Below are 22,897 nucleotides of genomic sequence, written 5' to 3'. Positions count from 1 at the left end.
AACCATGACATGATTGATGGCAAAGGAAAGAAGATAAAACACAGTTCTAATACATCAAGTTGTTCAATGTTATTGCACTATTCTCTGATCATTGTTTCATTTTTTGTGAAAATAGTATATGACTTTACCTCGTTGGGCCTCAGACTGTTTTTTATAAGCTTCCGAAATAATTTCCTCTGAAATATACTGGAGAAGTATTAAGTGGAAATAATAACAATAATAATAACAATACATTTCATTTATAGAGCACTTTTCATTGCTAAAAGCTTCGCAAAGTGCTACAGAGTAGAAACAAGATAAAAGAAGGTTTAAAAAGAAAAAACAGCGCTGGAAGAAAAAGTACAAAAGTTTTGCTGGAGGTCCAAAGTCATGTTGTCCAGGTTGATGTTTTTTAGGTTTCTGAAATTAATTTGGCGTTTTGGCTACTCTAATATAGTACTTAGTATATATAGTATAATTGTACTTCTCAACACATTTTACAAAGTACTTTTACTCTGATACTTTCAGTACACTTTGCGCAGAATATTTCTGTACTCCCGCTTAAGTGGGATTTTGAATGCAGGACAGGTAACTGAGCATTTTTAAAACCGTGATATTGGTACTGAAGGATCTGAGTGCTTCCTTCTGTTTAGTTCTTTAACTTGTGTTAAATCCTGGTGAAATAATTTAGACAATCACCCTGATACATTCTTGCCCTGCGGGTTTTAAATGACAGAGATCGTCATACATTTCCCGCGTGTGTGTGTGTGTGTGTGTGTGTGTGTGTGTGTGTGTGTGTGTGTGTGTGAGAGAGAGAGAAGTGATGTGTGAACTTGCAGGCGTTTCCTTCACCTCTTCCTAACAGCCTCATTAACCTCTAAATACCAGTTTAAGATCAAAGGTTGTGTCGGTGCTCACACCTCCATCTCCTCTCTCACATCCACTCTGTGACTTCATATAATCCACTGGCGATTTTCGAAGAAACAGAAGGTTCATTTTTTTTCACATTTAAAACAGTTGAACTAGGTCACATCTAGACACAGTACGACGTGTGGTGTGTCTGTAGTTGCAGGAGGGAAACGGACTTACTTTACGTCTGTAAATCACCATTGACACGTCTCTGCTTTTGACACCGTATGTGTGAAGCAGAAGTCTCTGAGGGACGAAGGAGACATGAGAGCAACCTCGTCCTGCGCCACGGAGCCCGCGAGTCTGGCTCGCTGTGAGAACAGAGAACAAAGGGGATGTAGTTGGTGCAAATGTGAGTTCATTTGACTGTTGATGCGCGACTTAAAGCTTACACTTACCAACGGGAAAATGTTATTCCTATGAAAATGCTACTTTTTTTCCAATGAACAGAATTCCAAACACGCTGCACAACTCCTCTTCAGTACCTACACCAGGCTTCATTTACCTCAAGTGTTCCCGTGGAAGGAAAAGCTAAGACTGAAAGAGATAGTCATGTCGGAGATAAATTGCAATTAATGAGTAGTATTAATATAATATAATAAGTCATCAGATTCTTTACATCAATAAAAAAAACACAATACAATTATGACAAAACACCTTATTTGCAAGTTAAAGTCCTGCGTTTAAAACTTCCAAACACTACGCAAATGAACGCTCTTGTTGTAGCTGCTCCCGATAGAGCAGGATTTAGCTGCTTTGGGCTGGTCCACACTAATACGTTTCATTTTAATACAATTCGATCACTGCCCAGGTGAGTGATTTGGCACTGCATCAGAAATAATCTCCGTCCAAGACCAACATGCCTGAAGATGCACATCACACGAGCATACGTGTGCACTGGGCAGATTTAACATTATGGACTGAAGTTGACCGCAGATCAGATTCTAGCAAAGACAATAAGCTTATCATCCTTGATTTATGTTAATATCCACAACTAATAAGCTGCTTTAGGAAACGAACTGAAGTCCGGACATTTTCCTGCAATTTTGCGGGAGGGGCTGTTTGTGAGAACACAAATGTGTGCAGCATTCGCAAACGTGTTCTGGAACTTTTACTGCCAGCCCCGGGGCAACGTTTCTGGAAAATGTTTGAGTGAGCCCGTGTGAGAATAGAGCAGGAAAATCTCCACAGAGTTCAGCAAGAGAGTGGGCGTGTTGATGACTGTAAACAAAAAAAAACTGCTTTTTTGGCTTGCGAAAGCAGCTTGTGTTTCAGTTTTCAAAACAGAAATAGGGTTCCGGCATTGCAGCGTTTCATAACTGCTCCGTTTTAGGCATTCAAAAAACTCTGGAGCAACAGGCATGCGATGTGAAAACGAAAACGTTGCAGTGTGGACGCCGCCTGACTGTGAACCCCGAGTCGCCGGTATGTGCTTGTAGAGGTTCGTCCGCCTGCCATCCGCCCCGACCACCTCCTGTTGCTAATGAATGCAGAGCTTCGTTCATTCACTCCAAAAAAAAAAAAGGTCGCTTCAGAACTTCATCACGCCCGCCGCTAGGTTTCCTCCTAAAGGTATCTGCTCTCGCATGAACCATAACTTTGCGGAGGCCGAGTTGCCATTTAACTACATGAGGCTGAAATGTCACAGACAAAAATGTTTTTCAGTTGACTAAAACTATTGACTAAAATGCATTTTTGTCAAGAGATGAAGACTAAAGCTAAATCAGAGTAAGGTGTCAGCGAAACCCTGAGTCAGTCATACACTGTGATAGAGGCATTATTTTACATTTTAGGGCTTTGTCACACTGAGGATCTACCCAGTCTTTTCCGTTATGCTTGTGTAATGACAATAAAGGTCTTGGGCCGGGATAGTCACTAGCACCCACTGTAAAAGCTTGGGAACCCTCAGGTATGTAACGCCCCCCAGCTCCGGGGATTCGGGGGGACATTTAAATTTCACAGTGTAAAAACGCATCTCCATCGCTCTCACTCCCTCCGTCCTCCCCCATCCGGCGAGGGGAGTCGCAGTGCCTGCTCGTCCGGCGGGACCAGTCCCGCTGGCCCCATCAAAGCCCGGGGAGCCTTTGATGAGGTTGATAGGGATCAATGGGACAGGGGAAGAGGCCTTAACTGACTGTGTTACAGACGGGGCGGGCAACTGCTGGAGACTGCCGGCAATGGAGATCAATGATTATTAGGCGTCATCACCACCTTGATCTGCATAGAGGAATCCTTTCAGCATAACAAACATTCACATTTAAGGTTGTTGTATTTTCGTTTGTGTCCAGGAGGGCGACTGCGTCACTCCAATTAAAGAAGGGAACGTAATAAAGTGACAGGGTTAGTCTTGTTCCCACTATACTTTCAACTCCATTAGGTCTACTGTTCATGTTAAGAATTTAACACAATTTTTATAGGATAAAAAAGGAAATGTGGTGTCCAGGAATGTATATTATTCAAATCGTTTTGGATTTATTTTTGGATCTAAGTCATTAAAAACTATGTTAAGTCGTTTTACAATTAAAACAAATGGCTTGACTGTTCTAACTTCGTCTGCTACTTTTCACCATGAGAACCATTCAATCGTTTTGGCCTGCTGATATTCAGTCTTTTTCGGTGCTGAATTCTGTTCCTCCATCTCCATGAACAAACATACTGTAGTTTATTTAGATTCAGTCCTACAGAAAAACTAACCAAGTGTGGATTAATCCGCCCCTGAAAATAGTGCACTATTTGCTCCTGTTAGTTGGGTTACAATTTCCTGAGCAAAACTGTACATTATGATTTCTGTCCTCAGTGACCAATGAGCTGGGGGCACTGGAGTCAGAAAAAAAAATGATTAGAGACACGGACAAATGCACTGTAGTTTATGTAGAAATACAGACAGTGAGACCAAAGGAGCTATTAACTCCTATATGCAGATACCTGATCACCACGTCTGTTCTGTTGGGACATGTGTCTCCCTCTGGCCTGATGTCAGTGCCTTCGGGGGTGGGGGCTGTTCGGTGTGTTTGTGTCCATAACAGAGCAGCAAACAGGCCCATTAGAGATGAAAGAGTCTGAATGGAGCCCAATCAGAGACGAAGCCAGCAGGAGGCCCTTACCCCACAGACAGCAGCAGCCTGGGACTGGGGCCGAGGAGGAGGAGGAACAACCCTTCACGGATAAAGAGCGTTTACACACACACACACGCACACATATCAGGATTGATCAAAATATACAGACATTTCATTCAGATAAAACCTTGTCTTGAGTGTGAGTACAAAAGATCAGAGCAGAGACAGCTGAGACCAAAGTTATTGCAGAGACCCTTGGAGAAAGCGAACAAGCAGGACATTTAAGGGGTCAGTTTAATCAAATAATGATGAAAAACAAACAAATGATAACATTTCCCTCATAAGCCCCCCCCCCCCCCCACACACACACACACACACCACAGATTTTGAAAAATCCTCATTTAAATTTACATTAAACTAAAATAAACAGCAATGTGTATTTCCAAAACCAGTTGTGGTTAAGCAGGATAATCCACGAGTGTTTTAATACCAGCAAGAACCAGTCTGTGTTTTAATTACACTGTAAATCCTGAGCTGTCTTACACAGTTTAATGCTCGGTCAGAGAGAAGCAGTGACGGAAATGTACATTTACTCCAATTCTGTACTCTATACTTAAGTAATTCCATTCTATACTTCTGCTCCACTACTCTTCATTGCACTTTGTATGTTAGTTTGACAGTTTCATTTACTGGTTACTTGATAAAAAATATAATCTACAAATAAATGATGTCATCATCGATAAAGGTGTCCGGGATTCGTCGTCATGACGCGTTGCATTCTGGGTAGCGGTCGCCATACTTTAGGACACGCAAAACAACAGCAAAAGACTACGGCGGCGACGACCAGTGTAAGGAACGGAGCAGCTGTCAGATCTGAGGGCAAATCACAAATCAAAAGAGAGAAAAAACACATGGACCGCGAGAATATTAAGTGCAAGATCCCTCACAGGGAGAAACTTACTAATAAAGCAAAGTAGCGCTACCTAGAGAAGATGAAGGGCATTTACTTCATTGATCCCCACATCAATATTCTGTGACACAAATAAAGAGGTTGAGGATTTGATGCAGTCAATTGAGGTCATTTATTATGGTAAAAACATGTGGCACCTTCATATGGTTTGTGGTCTAAACAGCGGAGCACATTCAATATAGTCAACTTGGTCAAGTCGAGCAATGTTTAGCGGTAACCACATCTCACACAACAAAAGGTAAAATGTGTTTCGAACGTAACATTTGTGTATGAAAATGCCGTGAACACACAGACATGTGCCTGGAAGAACCGCTGAAGGTTATATTTGTCCTTCTAGCTGCGACACAGGCCATCCGATTAACTCAGGTCTGTGTTCCTCTCCGCTTCTTCCAAGCTGGGAAGCTTGAAAATCGCCGTCCATTTGCATCCGTTTTCTACGCCGATCATGCGTTTTCAACGCAGTTCACAGCGCAGCAAGCGTTCACAGTTTCCCGATTTTTTGTTATAGTAGTGATCGTAAATCAGACAACCACTATCCACTCCACACCGGTCGCTACAACGCGACTCTGTTCTCTACAGCACTTCCGTGTCCTAATCCCCCACAATGCACTGTGTTGTGACGTCGCGATGCCACAATCTATAGGCCACATTAAAGTGATACATAGATTATAATCCAATATAACATCATATTTTGAAATGGTCCATTCAACATATTCATATTTTGATGCTAGTAATTACGTTTTGGATGCTGGACTTCAACTTTAAACATAGTATTTCTAAACCAATGTGTTTGTACCTTTATTCAAGTGAAAGATCTGAGCACTTCGTCCACCCCTGCAGAGTAAAGAAAAGACTGCGTGCTGGAAAAGGACGTAAATTCACTTCAAATGGAGCACAAGAGGCACAAGTGAACAGACAGCATACATTTACAAGTGTTACTCAGTAGTACGAAAATTGCGAGTGCACACAGTAAAATGAAGGAAACAAAACACACACACGCACGACAGTGAGTCGATAGGTACAGTCAAAAGTTCAAAGAGGTCCTCATCCTTCTGTTTTCTCTCCTTCACCTCCGCGGCTGCCCCTCTGTCTGAGTCTGCGTTGTATAATGGGGCGGATGGGTATCAGTGTCGGCCTGCTCCACCTTGTCATCTCCATCCTGATCTGTGACACGCAGGACTGCAGCTCTTTGATGTGAGGACACGGGGGCAGACAGATCAGAGGCAGACAAGAGGCCAGGAGACGGCACGAAAGCCAAGAGACATGACCACCGTCTCTCTGTCTGTACCTGTAATACTTGAATCTTGAGTATGACAAATCTGCAAAGTAGCAGTAATACACTGAAGTACATTTTATTGATAGTACTTTTAAGTAAGCAGGACTTTGAAATGCAGCGGATTCTTTCTATTTTACATTGCGTTACATATTAAATTTGACATTACATACTTGTTTCACTGAAGATGACTCTAAGTAGCAGAAGAATTCAGATAAGTAAAAGAAGCAATTAAACAATTTAAAAATAATCAATTATAAGTAAAAGTTATACACTGAAATTAAAATTCGATGAAAAGTAAGAGCATTATATTATCAGCAAATGTCACTTAAAATATCCAAACTAAAATCAAAAACTTAATGCAAGAATATCTGTGACAGATATTGTTTATATATATATATTTGATCAATAAGTTATTATTATTATTGTTATAATTTATGTAGCCTCTTTTAATGTTTTTCGTATAAGGTGCATTATTCCACTCAGATATGTGGTTGAGTCGAAGTATGAAATTGGATGAAACTTAAATACTCAAGTAAACTACAGTGCTTGAGTAAATGGTTACTTTGCAAATTTACTTTGGTTACAATACAAATAAACTTGTTATTTACCAACAGTAGTGTTGCTATACATTCAGATAAATGGGGATATTGTGGAATATAGTAATATATAGGACACAAAGATAAATCCAACAAAATAAATACATATCTGATATCTCATTGAGCTAAAATTGAGAAAATACACTCTTACTCTAAAAAACATTGTCAAACATTTTAAAAATACTAATTTATAACAAAAAATGCAAAGATGTGGTCTGCAGAATGCACTAAAAGCACTTACTGCAGGGACCTGGCTGATATTGCATATTGTATCATTTATTTTAAGTCGCAGTAGCATTTTACTGTACATGACTCCACTCCGATCAGTCAGATGGAAATATTCGAGTGCGCGCCGTAGAGCCGCAGGTGAGTGCGTCATCCTGTGCGCTACGTCTCCACAGTGGGGAGGGTTTACGCACCATGAGGAAGATATGAAGGGGTTTTATGGTGGCGGTCCTCTCTCGTCCCGTGTTGGGTGTGTTGGTTATCAAAGCAGGGGTCGTCTTTGAAGTGGCGCAGTGTCCACAATGAGCTGACAGCGCAGCGGCCCACCTCTCCCACTGGAGCGCACAGACAGCGCGTCTGGAGCCGCGGAGATAGTCCGCACAGCCGCGGATCCCCTCTCGTTGCGCGGCTCGACGACCCCCCTGTTATCTTATCAATGGACAGGAGGGGGTGGGGGTCGTAATTGACCCGATTAATCTTTGAAAGGCCACAGTGCGCTTGGCCCACGCACCTTTTGCACACAAAGCAGCGCCTGGCTGCCTGAGCGGAGGGACGCCCGCCCTGCCCTCCTCTGTCCTCGGACACAGTCTCGGGGCCATCACTCAGGTGATGTTATGAGCCACTTCTCAGGTGGGATCATCTTCAGCTCCTTATCAGGCTTTTTAACTTGACCCCCGCACCCACTGAAAAGTAGCTTAGAACAATTACTCAAGTGGCTTTACTTGAGTATGACTTTAGTTACTGTGTACTCATTTTTGAAGTGCTCCTTTCACTTTCATATGCTGAAAGAGAGAATTGAAAGTACGTTTACTCAGCTGTATAGTTGTTGTATGATACTTTGAGCTTCTCCACTACATTTTCAGAGGATAATGTATCGTTTGCCTCCATAACTTTATCTGACAGCTGCAAATTATTTTAAAAACCGACATGAGTGATCGTTGTTATAGCCTTATAATCACATATTACATTAGTGTCATATACAATAATCTAACACAGACGGAGCCCATTGTGACATCAAAATGAATATTTTAAATGCTGATTTTCTTTCTGATGATACATTTGATTTCAGAATTTTACATTACATTAGAGACCTGAATACTCTTTGACTATCAGTCAGTCGGCCTTCAAATACATTTTTTGCATTGGTTTTTTGAGTTCATTACGTCGTAAGCACGTTGTGCTTCTGCCACTTACCTTTAACCTTGTAATGTTACAGTAGCAAATTATATATATTGCTTTTGGTCATGGATCTTAAATTCATTGAAGGATCAATTCTTTTCCATTTAAAATTAAATCCTGTCAGAGAACAGGCAACCTTGAAACCCACCATTGTTCAGATGATGTCCCATCAATTACTTTGACAGACTTAATCTGGGGATCATCCCGGATTATCATATTAAACCTCTCGCTACTCATTATGTTGGTTACTGGCTCAAATGAAGCTTTAAATTTGCCAGATAAATTCAACTGTATTTTTTTAAGTAATTGTAGCCTAAATGAATGTGTGTGATGAGCAGCATTCAGTCAACATTTGAGGACCATATGATTAATGGCTGTTTGGAAAGGAAAGGGACTCATGGGCTGCAAATAATTATTATTTTCTTATCCATCAATCTGCAGAAATTTGTGAAAAATCCTCATTAGTTTACTTTAAACAGAGGTGATGTCTGCAAATGACTATAGGCAATCATTGTCGTTAACTGTTCAAATTTCAGAAAATTTCCCTGGAAAGTAGGCAGACTCATCCAAACAGCTTCCTTTGTGCAAAAGCAAAAGTATATCCTATTGTGTAAAATCTGCATCTCATAGAAGCTACGATCGCTAAATTCGTATTTTTTATGAAATGGTAAAACATACATTTTCAGATATATTGTTTCAGCTCTAAAGGCACATCATCATTGGCCTTTAATATATTTGAATCTAAATTATTCTACTCTTCTCATGTTCTCAATCAAGTGAACTGCACTGAAACTGCACAATGACTACATTTCTCATGTTTTACTTTTGTCTATATTTGTTACATTTTCATTTTTATCATTTTATTCTTTTTTGGCTGATTCCATTTTCCTTTCATTGTTTTTGAATATAATTCTTGGTATTCAGTATTTAGTTTATTTAGTTTATATTAGTGTTTTAAAGGTAATATACAAATACAACCTCCCTTGCTGTGAAGTTATTAAAAATAATTAAATTCCATCCGATAGCCTTGATTCTGAGACTAAGACTGAAATGTTCATTGCAAAAGGTAGGCTAACTCCATATGAGTCCTCACTTATTAATTTAAATGTAACTCCAGCTCTATATTCATGAGAGTCTTGTCTATTTAACAAAAAGGAGCTAAAACACAAGCAAAAGAACAATGTGGCATAAAATTACACACTTACTCAAAATCGTATTATATTCAAGGTCAAGGTTGTAAATATATATCTAGCTATATTACGAATTAATATTATATATAAATATTATGTACAAAAAAATACAGCAGAATTTGTGAAATAAAATCTATTTACACATAAAGTAATTGTTTCCGTACGTAATTTTTGTGCTTATTTCAAGTCTACTTTTGCCTGTAAATCACTGAAGTGAGGTACAAGTTGTAGCCTAATCAATGAAAAATACTGGTTAATAACAAACTAAAAAGTCAAAATATCTGTTTGCAACTACATTGTAACGTGGTTTAACACACAAATTGAATGAACAGTATACTGCTTATGTCTACGAAACACGAGGGTCAAAGTAAAGTGCTTAATAACGCTAGCTGTCCAATAAATGTAGCAGTTAAAAGTACAGTATTTTCCTGTGAAATGTAGTCATGTATAAGAGAAGCATAGAATGGACTACTTTCAGCTTATAAAATACAGCACATTACATGATACAGTATGTTATTGTAGCCTATGCTATGTTTAAAAAAAAAATCTACAATCTTGAATCTAAAAAGTCACACAAATGTCGTTGAGTGTAACTTATGAAGTGAATGAAAGCAAATACTGACGTGAAGACCAAGAACCTCAGATTTGCACTTAGGCTCAGGTTAGTGATCCTGTTCTACACACATGCATTTACAGTGTGGAAGTACAGCTGGGGAGGAGATGCAGACAGTTTGGGGCTGAGGTGTGTCTATTATCTGTTTCTGGAGGCAGGCAGTGTGTGTGTGTGTGTGTGTGTGTGTGTTGGTGAGGGAGGGGGGGCCCAGACTTACTGGAGCCATGCTGTAACAGCCTCATTGAGACTGAATGAGACGTCTTAATTACTCCAGTTGTGAAAACTAAAGAAGGGGAGGGTGGGAGGGAAGTGAGGATGCATTGCTTTGATCTTTGGGGCTGAGAGAGTTCGGGATGAGGTGGGATGCCCCCTATAAATTCAGACAGGCTGCTTGGAGGAGGCAGTTGTTGCTCTCCGACCACCACGACTGACCAGAAAAAATATCCTGAGAGACCCCTCACCTGCACTCGGGGCAAAAGCTTCACTTCTGGCTTTGCCATTTAAAACAACGGATATACTCTTTAATTTTGGTTTGAAGAAGACAAAAAAAAAAAAAATCTTCAGCATTCTGCAACCATGAGAGGACATTTTTCTATCGAGTGGATGGCCCAGAGCAGCCAGCCAGCAGGACCGGAGCCCGTCTCAGCCTCCAGAACTACAGCATGTGGGACACATTCAGAGAGTCTGCCAGGTTTTTACTGCAGACAAAAGTCAGAAAATGTACCTGAGCAACAGGAGGACAGCAGGAGTCGGGGCCTGGATGCATACAGCCTGAATGCACCCCAGCACCAAACCTCTCACACTAATCAAGGTAACTTCAGTCAACAAATAAGACCAATGTCTTATAATATGTTCATATCAAATTATTCTCACGCAGTCTACGGCACTTCATGTGAAAGTCATGTGTTTGCACTGTTCTAGTATAACCTAGTACTTTTAATCTAATACTTATATTATCAACTTTTTTCTAACACATTTATTGAGACTGAAAGTGCAATTAACAGATGTTACTATGGACATTTTACATTTATATTCTATGTTCCTGTGAGTCTTTCAGTCCTAACGTGAATTTTAACCAATGTCACTGTAAATTATACAAAAGCATCTGCTTGAAGATATTCCATTACAATTATCTGACAATTGAATATCTGCTTAAAATACATGAAACATTTACACAGACCATTAGTTAAATGTAAAAAAGATTATTTTATATAAATGCAAAATTGTGGGTTAAAGTAAAATGTAAACAAAATTATTATTTCATTGAATAAGCTGAGGGATTGTATATTGGACAAAAGTGATAAAGTGTAGTGCTCTTAGGAATACTTTCCTCTGAACTGTATTTTACTTGCATTTCAAAATGTTTTAACATGTGAAAATACTTGATTAAAAATTTTTCACTGGGGATTTTATCTTTAAAATAAGTAACACATTTTTTTTTAGTACAGGGCGACCCTACCTTACCTTGCCTGTAACAATTATTAAATAGTGATTTCCACTTAACTACAGAGGTTAAATGTGAAAAAGTGCATTTACTCAAGTACTCAAATTCTTATGGGCAAATTTGATTGTATTAGTACAACTGAAATCAAAGATGAAAATACTTTGGTCATTGTTTCTGCATGTTCAAGAGTTATAATTAATGTAAAATAATATTTTTTTTTCCAGTGACAGAGGCCAGTTTCAGCAGCGGCACGGAGGAGGAGACGTCCGGGTACGAGAGTGAAGGGGGTCACTCCCTCTCCCCCTCGGCCCCCCCTGACTACACATCGCCGCCGCCGCCCCCGTCGGGCAGGAGTCCTCGCACGGCCTTCACAGCAGAGCAGATCAGCAGCCTGGAGAGAGCCTTCAAGAGGAATGCATACCTGGGAACTCAGGACAAGGCCGAGCTCTGCAAGAAGCTCAACCTGTCTGACAAACAGGTAAAGCCACCAACGAGAGACCAATGCATGAGTGATCACCAGTAACCACTGTGGATTTTACTTTATGAATAAATCTACAGTTAAAAGTATGTTTTTAGGCTGAATTCTGAAACATTTTTGTTATTGGAAATTCTATTTCTGTCCGTCTAATACAATCATTATAAAATCTCATTGACTTTTTTGGATGGACATTTGTGGAACATTTGATATGTTCATTGATTTGTCAATTTGTGTTTTTATTTTAATTATTGATATGTCTTGTACTACATTTATTATTCCTTTATTTATTTTGAACATACCCCACATTATATTGTGAAAACTCATGACACTTACTCCTTTTTTCCTTGCTCAGATCAGAAACTGGTTTCAGAACAGGCGGATGAAGCTGAAGAGGACTGTGCAGGATGCCCTGGCTCACGCCTGCCAGGCGAACATCGCCTCTCAGTTCATGCATTACCCTGAGCTGCAAGCCTACAGGCCAGGACCCTACCCCAGATACCACTCATCAGCGGCAGCGCAGGATGCCCCAGCTGCCACCTCCTATGTCCATCCACACAGCCTGCACTACAGCTCCCGTCTACCCAGTGTCCCCACGTTGCCCCTGGACTCCTACCAGTACAGTAACCTCCCAGGGGTCATGCTGCCCTCTGCCACGACTCAAATCATGGGCTCCTACCCGACTTATCCTCAGTACTACTAACACTGTCTGTCTGGTGACGATCACCCTGTGCAGCTGCTCTACTGTGATATTTTGTCAAACAAAATATGATTGTATTGGTTTTAATATTTGAACAAAACATTTTCTCATGTTATCCTAATAGGATCAATACTATTAGAAATAAATGGTTAATAAGAAAAGTGGCACAAACACTGCTGTAAGTCTTGATCATGAATCAAACAGGGTAGTGTGCAATATTGTGATTTATATGTGTGCCTCTGCTTGTAACTGATGTATAGTTTGCATTATATATTTAATTTTTAATCTAGTGTTCTATTTGATTTTTGTCCCTATGTCACTGTTAAATCCCTCTGCTAAAATAAAATACTTATTAAATCTTAACAGGTCATCTGATGCATCTTCATACACATATCATCCTCAAGTAAAATGTCGCCAGAGGTAGAAAGTACAATACTGACACTGACATGAGCCACATTTCTGCAGAATGATTCTGATTATCCTGCTTAATTTTGCTGCTAATATTTATTTACTTTCACTTAAATTAATACTTAAGTAGTCTTGGATTCAACTGAAGTAAAAGCAAGACTCTTTTTTGTAAAGGAATATTTCTACATGTGCTATTGTTAACTTGCTGTAGAGGATCTGAATATTTATTCCACCATGTCTTTAAGCAGCATTAGAAAACACCTGACTCGGAATGAGTTATTTTTATTTCTTTGTGCTATCTTTAGAAAGTAAATCAACGACACAGGTGTTGTCTCAAAACATCCTTTGGTTATTAAATACTTAAATGTTAAAATGACAGAGAAATACGACTCAACTCTCAAATACACAAAGGCTGGTAAAAACTAACTTCCTCTCGCCTTTCAAACACAAAACTTGTTATATTCATCAAACTTCAAAAGATGAATTTACCTAAAACGGTTTGCTCTACACTAAGTGTGCTGAGTTAATTTAAGTTAAGTTATTCAAGTAATAAAAATTACAAAACAAATTTGATTACATTTTATAAAGTTTATATAAACCTTTGATATTATTACTATCTTTGATACTATAATTATTATTATTTAGTATGTGTGTGCATATGTAAACATAAATGTTTTTGTGTATGTATATATAGGTGAATATGTGTATAAATATTCATATATATCAATGTATATATATATATACAATTATTTTGATCATTTATCTAATGCTTCCCTAGCTCACAACACAAACACATGTGCGCACTCTCTCACACGCAATCACATATGCACACCCACACACACTGGAGGACTCAGGGGGGGACCACCCCCTGGTAGCACCATGGTCGAAAACGCGTCTCGAAAGTGCCCTCTAGAGTGACTAAAACAAGAGAAAGTTCCCTATTGTCTGCCATTCATGTGGGAAAAATATGAATGAGTGCCCTCTAGGGTGCCCTTTCATGCAATAAATTATAAAACTTTAATTAATGAGTGCCCTTCTAGTGGAGAAATCGTGATGCAGTGTTCTATAAGGTGCCCTCACACTGGTCTAAACTTGACGTTCCCTATATGGGTGCCCTTCCAATGGAAAAGGGTGCCAATTTGAAGTGCCCAATATGCTGCCCCTACATGACAGTGCCCCAAAGGGTGCCCTTTGCAGTAGAGAAAATGGGATGCAGTGCTGTATACGGTAATCCTACAGGTGAGAAAACATGATGAAGTGCCCAATTCTGCGCTACTTTAGTGGAGAATTTCCCCTCCAGTGGATAAATTGTGATGCAGTGCTGTAAAGGGAGTCCCTACATGTGTGAGAATGTGGGGAAGTTTCCTAATGGATGCCCCTCCAGTGGAGAAAATGTAATGTGGTGACATATAGGTCAAGGTTTCACATACAAATTTCATAACAAACCGAAAAATATTATACCCCAATATAATGTGGGGTAATATAGGGAAAAAGTAAATGTAAAGACGTGACTAGACACGTAGCCTATTTGTGTTTTGCAGAGCAGTTCTCAGTCTGTCAGCCAGCAGTGCACTTTTCCAAAGAAACTGCTTTTCCCCATTTTTGTACTTGAATGTGGGAGGGCGTTGTAAGGCTACAGCACACAATTGTTGACAAGAGCATAACGTCCTACATAGATCTAGCTTCCTTAATTGCTATGAAAGTTCACCAGATTGATGGATTTAACTTTAAAATGTACAAGATTTTCTTTCAAAATGTAATTCTACAATAGCATTATAATTTTCCACAAATGTATGTCTTTTGACACATACACATTAAAATGAAAATGCAATAATCCACATTTTTTTGACTATAATTCTGTGGGAATTCTATATTAAAATGATAATACCATTTGAAAACTATATGAAAATGTGAATGAAAACTCCATTTGACTTTTCATTTTCAAAGACTTAACCTGCGCATCAATGGACAATATTCAAATGCAAATGCAATATAAACTGTCCGAGTGTTTAACCACGGTCGAGACAAAACAATCTGGCAATGACTCACAGCTTTAATGCAGGAGATAACAAGCTTGATTAGCAGGTGTCTCCGCTGCTCTACTCTGCAGGGAGCTCCGTGCACGGTGCACTGGGCCAACGGAGGGAACTACGGGTGAATTTTGCTGCTCCATGGCTTCTGCAGCCGGAGTAGCAGCGCTACGGGCTTCGCCATCATGCATGACGTGAGTCAGGTAACAGCTTCTGCTTAGCGCTGTGGAGCTTGTCGGTCTCTGGCAACAGGTTCCCAAAGGCAGCCTATGGTGTGTCGCATCCATAGACTGTATATAAACATGGATGTAGCATCCCTAACGTCACCCATTGGTTTCTGCTGGCCGGTTTTGAATTCCCAAAGTGGGCGGTTCCGCAGCGGCTCAGCCGTCGCCATCTTGGCAGGGCCTGACTCCTCCTTTACCCGGCTCGAACAATGCTGATATGTGACATGAACACACAGAAGATACTGTTAACGTAGAGGATGCGGTGTGTTGTTGGTTGTGATGGAGGTTTTTTATTGCGCCTGTACAATGACTTAAAATGAAACAGAAGTACACAAAGTTTGATTCATATTTTTTACTAAAACCGACATGATAGATAATTAGGATGCAAAAACAGACTTGTTGTGATAGTATGTGACAAGGTTTGTCTGTGTAGTTTTCCTCCAGATGATCCAGGCAGACTGGACCAGTGGAAGCTCAACATGAGGCAGAACTGAACTCATCACTTCAGCACTGACCCAAGGTCCACATATGGTTTGTGAATAACTTAACGGTCACAATTTCCCCAAGTGAAACATGAGAACAAAGGTGCTCGTAAGCTTTGATAACAATGACATTTTCTATACATACTGTACTGTAGATTCACTGTGTTGGTAGAACACTGTTGAATCTAAAACTACATTCAAGTACAGTTGAATATCTACAGAACAAGAGAACACACAAATCTCTTTGTGGAAGCTGATGATGACATCAGCTGCTGCTCTTCCTCACGGAGTGGAAACAGAGTGGAAGAAGGCTTTTCCACCACAGTCCACCAACCAAACACAGCACGCCAAGGTCTCTGGACACAACAACGCACAAACTCATCACCACGTCCACATTGTGACTGTAGGATTAATTAAAATTCATAAATGAGTGATAAATACTTCAGATAATGAAAAATGTGAAGTCCACTAAAGAGTGTAGCTAACATTTTTTTGTTGACAACACTTATGTCACATCTGTAGGATAAAATGGAACTAAGGAGCTACATCTCAGAATATAGATTTTTAGACTGACTATATAACTGTAAAGTCAAGTCCACGACTGGTACTGGTTTGTTTTGTGCAGGTAGTGGAAGCATCACATGTGAACTCAACAACAACCAATGTGCTGAAAGTAATAAACATCTGGTAACAAACATAAAAGTGCCTTTTTTACAGTCATATTCAAAGTTATAATCTGGTATAGTAATGTCTATAGCAGTATAGGTAAGGTTGACTACCACGGACTTCTGTCAGTGTGAAAACTTGATCTGTGTACTGTTTACGACTGTGGTGTGGGGAATTATAGATTTTCTATTTACTTGTTTGGTGTATGTGTATGTCCCTTAAGTCCAAAATAAATAAATAAACGACAATAATAACTAAGACTACAAGCCAGTGTTAATAAAATATTAACTATGCCAAGAACACTAACCTTCACATGTAACTTATGTTTAGTTAATGTTCATTTGATTTAATATATTAGAATCAAATAATAGTGGTGCAAACTACCACTTATACAAATAAAAATAAAACATAATTTTTAAGACTTATAATTTCAGTAACAAATATGTATTTCAAATGTTGTTTTGTAGTTCCAGTGTTACTTACCACATGTAACATTGGCTGGGACGACTGGTACCGGAGCTCATGTTACCGCAGTCAGTACCGACCCGGTGCAGCCTCGGGGCCCCGGCGCTTGCCGGCTCGCACTTAGCCTAGCTTATTAGCTTAGCTCCTTAGCCTCAGCTAACTGGGAAGCTTCGACGTAGGTGGGCACGTTTCAGCGACCGGTCTGCATTCGACCCACCTCTATGTCCATATATGGATTAGCCAGGTAAGGGAGGAGTCGTGCCCTGCCAAGATGGCGACGGCTGAGCCGCTGCGGAACCGCCCACATTGGGAATTCAAAACCGGCCTGCAGAAACCAATGGAAGACGTCACGGACGCTACGTCAATGTTTATATACAGTCTATGGTCCCTGGCAGCGGAAGCGCGCATGCATTCAGGAGCTACACTACTGCGCTTCAATTTCACCTAGGTGAATTAAAAATAGCAAAAAAATGGATTGTTTAATTCACCGTTCTGGTGTTGTACCAATCAACGAGCTTTTGTAAAGTACACGTGGCTCATCTATCAAAATAAACGCTTTTATTCTACCAAGGAAATCATATCTCTTTCCCCCTATAATTTGACAATGTTATAATGTAGTTGTAGAATGTTACTGTTTCGAAGCTAAATCCAAACATGCTGTAATTCAACGCTTTGTAAGGAATTTGTTCATTTTAATACCCATAAGGGTATTCTAAGAGCAAAAGTTATGGGGGGAAACACATTATTTCAAGCAGCATTTCCCTCCCTCTATAATGCACAGATGATGCCCTACCATCAATTGTTTCTTTTTTGTGTATATTTCAGAGCATGTCTAATAACCTCAGTGAGTATGAACACGTTTCCTCTTTCCTAGCAAAAGTTATGGGTGGAAATACATTATGTCAGGCAGCATTTTCAACCTGTCAGGATGTGTTTTTGCTAGGAAAGAGGACACTATAGTTCAAACTCACTGAGGAAGTCACCGGAGTGACAAAACAAATTGCAAGCGAGAGAGAGAGAGCGGGGAGCGTGTGTGATGTGAGCATGGCATCTCTCCCTCCAGACTGATTCAGGGATTCATGCCTCATTTTCCACTTTAATTAGTTTTTTTTTGCATATTTTATTATTTTGTTAATAACAACAACACATTTGGTCTTTTGCAAACTGAAATGAAGTACGTGCTGATTTACATACAGAGAGGGTAAGGGAAATCCGATCACAAGTGGTCACTGAAGACGCATGTGGAGACACATTCTGCTGCAAGGTGAGAATAGACGTACTGAGAGCTGTCCACTCAGGTCGGATGTTACTGTCAGGTGAAAACGGGGTCTGGTTGGATGTTGTTCATGCAGTGCAGCACAGTACAGTACAGTAGTAGTTTGGACTCATAAATTAAGTATTTTTCACTTTTGGGAACAAGGCCAAGCCATCGCATCGCACCTCCTTCGAGAGTGAATCCACCTACCATTACCAAGGCGTGCAACATATTGTATGTTTTAAATGTGTTTATTGTGGAGCCTCTCAAAGGAGAATTTCTGTCACTGCTATGGGACAATAAAGTTATCTAACTATCTTTATCTATATTTATCTATATATCTATATTTATCTATATATCTATATAGATATATATTACAACTGTGGAGTCACCTGTCTTTCAGCCCTAAAGCCATTTTCTTCCCAAATACTTGTTATTTTCAACACAAGGCTTAACATTTCAAGGTTTATGCTTAAATGACAAACTGAAGCCAATTTCTGGAGATCTTCAGAAGTTAATTACATACAAAATGAAATAAACAGCTGCAAATGCAGCGGCTGCATACTGTATGTTGCATGTGGGTTAATCTGTGAACTATCCGGTGCTGCTGACAAAGCGAGCGTGGGGGAGGGAGAATCAAGCTGAAACCACAAGTTGAGCTATACTGCCATCTGTAGAGAATATTGAGTAATGCAGTAATTAGTATAAAGGTTGCAGGTGGATGATATTCACATGGCCATCACCCATTGCTACCATCTAAAGCCAGTGATGAGAGACACTTTAAGACCTTTTACTTCAGTAAAAGTAGCTACATCACACTGTAAAAAAAAATGCTCCATTACAAGTTAAAATCCATCATTCAAAATTGTGATTATGATACTGGATTATATTACTGACACATAACATTTAAACAGAATTCTAATGTTCTTGCTGGTCAAGATGGGGCTAATGTAAGAAAATGTTACCAAAATCATAAGCTTTGTATCTAAAATCTTAACATTTCAAAGTGACTGTCGTTGTAATCAGTTAGGTTTGAATCAGGTTTAAACACAGTAAGTTAAATGGGGGACTATGCTACTCTTGAATAGCGAAATAAAAAATTGCTTTTTTTTCACAAAACAAAAATAGAATTCCTGAGTGATAAAACACAACCTGGTAACATGTTTGATACTCTTTGGCTCTTTTTCTACTTGCACTACAGTTCCTATGTGTTTACCATTAACTTATAGAGCCCGTTGTCATCTGGCAGTAACATCCGCCCTGAGTGATCCGATGACAGCTCTAAGTAAAGGTGAAAACACTCTCCGGACACATTGATGTATCAAATGTAAAATATGTCATCAACTCTGATGGATTCTGTATGAAGTAGATAAACTGTACCAACCCAACTATTGAGATGCTGCATATGTTTTAAATAGTATTGGGGGCCATTTTGCAGAGGGAGCAACTACACTTTTTAATATTTAATTTTATACTTTATTTCGCTGATAACACTTGAGTAATGCAGTGTTATGTAGTAGTGGGTGTCACCTGCCTGTCGCAGTAAAATTGAGTATTTAGTGTTACTAGTTTCAAATAAGTAAAACGTTCAAGGGGCTTCTTCTATCAACGGCACCAATAACCAGATCGTCAACATCCTTTACCACATGGAGCAAAAAAACACAACAAAAGCAAATATATGCTAATTATCATATTATGTCAGACAAACAAGGGCATTTCATAACCGCTGCGAGAGGGTTAAAAAAAAGTTCGACAAGAAGTACGCACACGGAACCTGGGGTTCGCACATGTGGGTGTGGCTCACAAAATCCGACGGACCAATGGGCAAAGCAGTAACCGCGTGAAGTCGCGAAAGTGGCAAACGGTTAGACCAATCATGACGCTTCCCGGAGCGCACTCGCTGTGAACGTGACGCGGGCGCGCGCGCGCGCCGACTGAGGGAGCGCTGCGAGCGGCTACGCACGACAGAGGAGCAGTAGCCGAATGGTGGAGCAGAAGATGGCGGATGGCGACAGCGGGAGTGAGCGCGGCGGTAGCAGTGGGGGAGGCGGCGGCGGCGGCGGCTTCCAGCACTTCCAGAGGGACCAGGAGACCCAGGAGCTGGCGTCCAAGCGCCTCGACATCCAGAACAAGCGCTTCTACCTGGACGTAAAGCAGAACAGCAAGGGCAGGTTCATCAAAATCGCCGAGGTCGGGGCCGGGGGCTCCAAAAGTCGCCTGACCCTCTCCCTGTCCGTGGCGGCGGAGTTCCGCGACTACCTCGGCGACTTCATCGAGCACTACGCCCAGCTGGGGCCTAGCAGTCCGGAGCAGATAGCCCAGGCGTCCGTGGGCGAGGACGGCGGGCCCAGGCGAGCGCTCAAGAGCGAGTTTCTCGTCCGGGAGAACCGCAAGTACTACCTGGACCTGAAGGAGAACCAGCGCGGGAGGTTCCTGCGGATCCGGCAGACCGTGAACCGGGGACCCGGCTTCGGCGTCGGGGGCCCCGCGGGCGGCATGCTGGCCGGCCAGACCATAGCCCTTCCGGCGCAGGGCTTGATCGAGTTCCGAGACGCCCTCGCCAAGCTCATCGACGACTACGGCGGCGACGACGAGGAGCTGGCCGCCGGCGCGGCCGCCGCCGGGGGCTGCGGCGAGCTCCCGGAGGGCACCACCATCATGGTGGACTCCAAGCGGTTCTTCTTCGACGCGGGCGCCAACAAGTACGGGGTGTTCCTGCGCGTGAGCGAGGTGAAGCCCAGCTACAGGAACTCGATCACCGTGCCGCTCAAAGCCTGGGGCAAGTTCGGCGGCGCGTTCTCGCGCTACGCCGAGGAGATGAAGGAGATCCAGGGGCGGCAGCGGGACAAGATGTACGAGAGGAGGGACGAGTCCGAGGGGGACGACGCGGACGACGACTGAGGGGAGCTCAGGTCCAACCGCCGCTGGTCCTGTTACGCGACACATCTGCAATATAGGGAGTATTTTGCAAAAAAAAAAAAAAAAAAAGAAGAAGAAGAAGAAAAAAAAATTCAATAATTCAAAAAAAAAAAGAAAAGACAAAGTGCATGACAAATCGTTCTGTTATAGCCTACTAAAGTATCGTGGAGTAAAAACCAAGTACATGTGCAGGGAGTCATTGGTGTATCATCCTGAAGTCTGTAGGGGTTGAAGGTCGGAGTGGTCGACTGGATCTTTGAAAGTGAATCAAAAGTCGACTAGATGTTTAGATGGAATAGATCTCATTGGCGGGGCGGGGGGGAGAAACAAATAGAGTGCTTTTTTTGTTAAACAAAAGATTAAGAAGAGAGAAACTACTAAAAACCAGCAAATTGGTTTTGATAACTAGAACTGAAGCCAGTGAACGCTTTCCTACTTGCAACATAGTTTATATTTAAAGAAGTGAGAGGTCAAACTGTTTGAGCTGTGTTCCTTGCTCACTCAAAGGGGGAGAACCTGCATCCATTGTGTTCCTGTTCCAGGTATCTCCTCCGTGGGCAGATGTTGGGATTCTTGCAGGTCAGTCAGAGAAAGCCGAGGGGAATGTCCAGAGAGCCGCTGTCGCACTGTGTGTGTGTGTGTGTGTGTGTGTGTTCTGCGTCAGGTAATGTGTCAGCAGGCGAAGAGCTGTCAAGCAGCAGCAGCAGCAGCAGCAGCAGCAAGCAGGGACTGTTGATTGAAAAGGTTGCCCAATTGGGAAGACGCAGAGGATTTTCTGCAAGACCAATCGACGAGGGCCTTGTGGACTAAATTCAAGCTTTTGACTCTAGTAGTCAAGTACAGTGCAGATCAGCTGGGTTTTATGTTATGCATAAGTCGCATTGTTTTAAGATTCACATTCAGCAAGGCGGCGCCGTCTGTTTTCCTGACACCAGAGCATCCCTGGTGTTTGAGAGCGGCAGCTTCGGAGAGTCAACACATGGGGAGGGGACTGTCTTTTGTGTTCATTATGTGGAAGCCTACCCCATATATATATATATATATATATATATATGGGGTAGGCATATATGATATACAATGCTCATTTGCTTCAACGTGTAACTACGAGCAGTCCAGATAGCTGCCAGTTGGACAGGAGCCTCCAATACACTGAAGCTTCCGTGATCTCTCAGCTCTGCAAGGCATCAGTGATGAGCTTTGCCATCAGCCTTTGTGTCGTGGTCAGAGCTGGGCAGACATCTCTCTTAACCAGCCAGGGGCCATTTTCTGACATAACCGACAACATCTTCTGACACACGAAGACCCTGGACAGAAACGCATTGATGGATGTTTTCTTTTTGTGTTTTCTTTTTCTTTTTTCAAAAGAGAACTATATTGACATGAGATTCTACTTCTAGCAAAGATAATACCAAACAAACCAGCAAAAGATATTTTGAAATACTTATTAAGTAAAATGTATTGTGTACAAAGAAATAAAAGAAAAGGTTAATTTCTTAAAACAAAGTTGTGACTCAAACCTCCAGATTATTTTTCATTTTGTTTTTCCAAGAGTGAAAGTATAACACTTCCTTAATTAAAAGATTAAATGCAATAACCAATGTTGTGACTGTATATTTTTATTTAATGCAAGTTTATAGGTTCTGCAGCTTAATCTACTCAATGTGAATAGGGAGGAGCCAAATAAGTTTCAGAGAAAGGCAGCAAATGAATTAAATGTGATGACATTTGATGAGCTGGAACCTGAACATTTTTGGTGTTTTCATGTTTATGAAACCAGTTGTCCCGTGTGTCATCACTCCCAAATTGTCTTGTCAGTATTTATCCCAAGTTGTG

At 41.0% G+C, this 22,897-nt stretch overlaps 2 protein-coding genes across 2 annotated transcripts; both read left to right on the top strand.

Annotated features, from left to right (window-relative positions):
- The first annotated feature begins 10,316 nt into the window (after positions 1-10,316).
- Positions 10,317-12,975, top strand: ved (ventrally expressed dharma/bozozok antagonist). Its single transcript, XM_035625814.2, has 3 exons — positions 10,317-10,804; positions 11,662-11,915; positions 12,268-12,975. The coding sequence occupies exons 1-3, from the start codon at positions 10,570-10,572 to the stop codon at positions 12,613-12,615; spliced, it is 837 nt and encodes a 278-aa protein (XP_035481707.2). The 5' UTR covers positions 10,317-10,569; the 3' UTR covers positions 12,616-12,975.
- Positions 12,976-20,048: 7,073 nt separating this feature from the next.
- Positions 20,049-22,662, top strand: purbb (purine-rich element binding protein Bb). Its single transcript, XM_035625973.2, has one exon. It carries the CDS (start codon positions 20,129-20,131, stop codon positions 21,044-21,046), a length of 918 nt encoding a protein of 305 aa, XP_035481866.2. The 5' UTR covers positions 20,049-20,128; the 3' UTR covers positions 21,047-22,662.
- The last annotated feature ends 235 nt before the right edge of the window (positions 22,663-22,897 follow it).

This window comes from Scophthalmus maximus, chromosome 2 (genome assembly GCF_022379125.1).
Source record: "Scophthalmus maximus strain ysfricsl-2021 chromosome 2, ASM2237912v1, whole genome shotgun sequence".
NCBI classification, from domain to species: domain Eukaryota; kingdom Metazoa; phylum Chordata; class Actinopteri; order Pleuronectiformes; family Scophthalmidae; genus Scophthalmus; species Scophthalmus maximus.
This window is presented reverse-complemented; position numbering and strand designations above follow the sequence as displayed.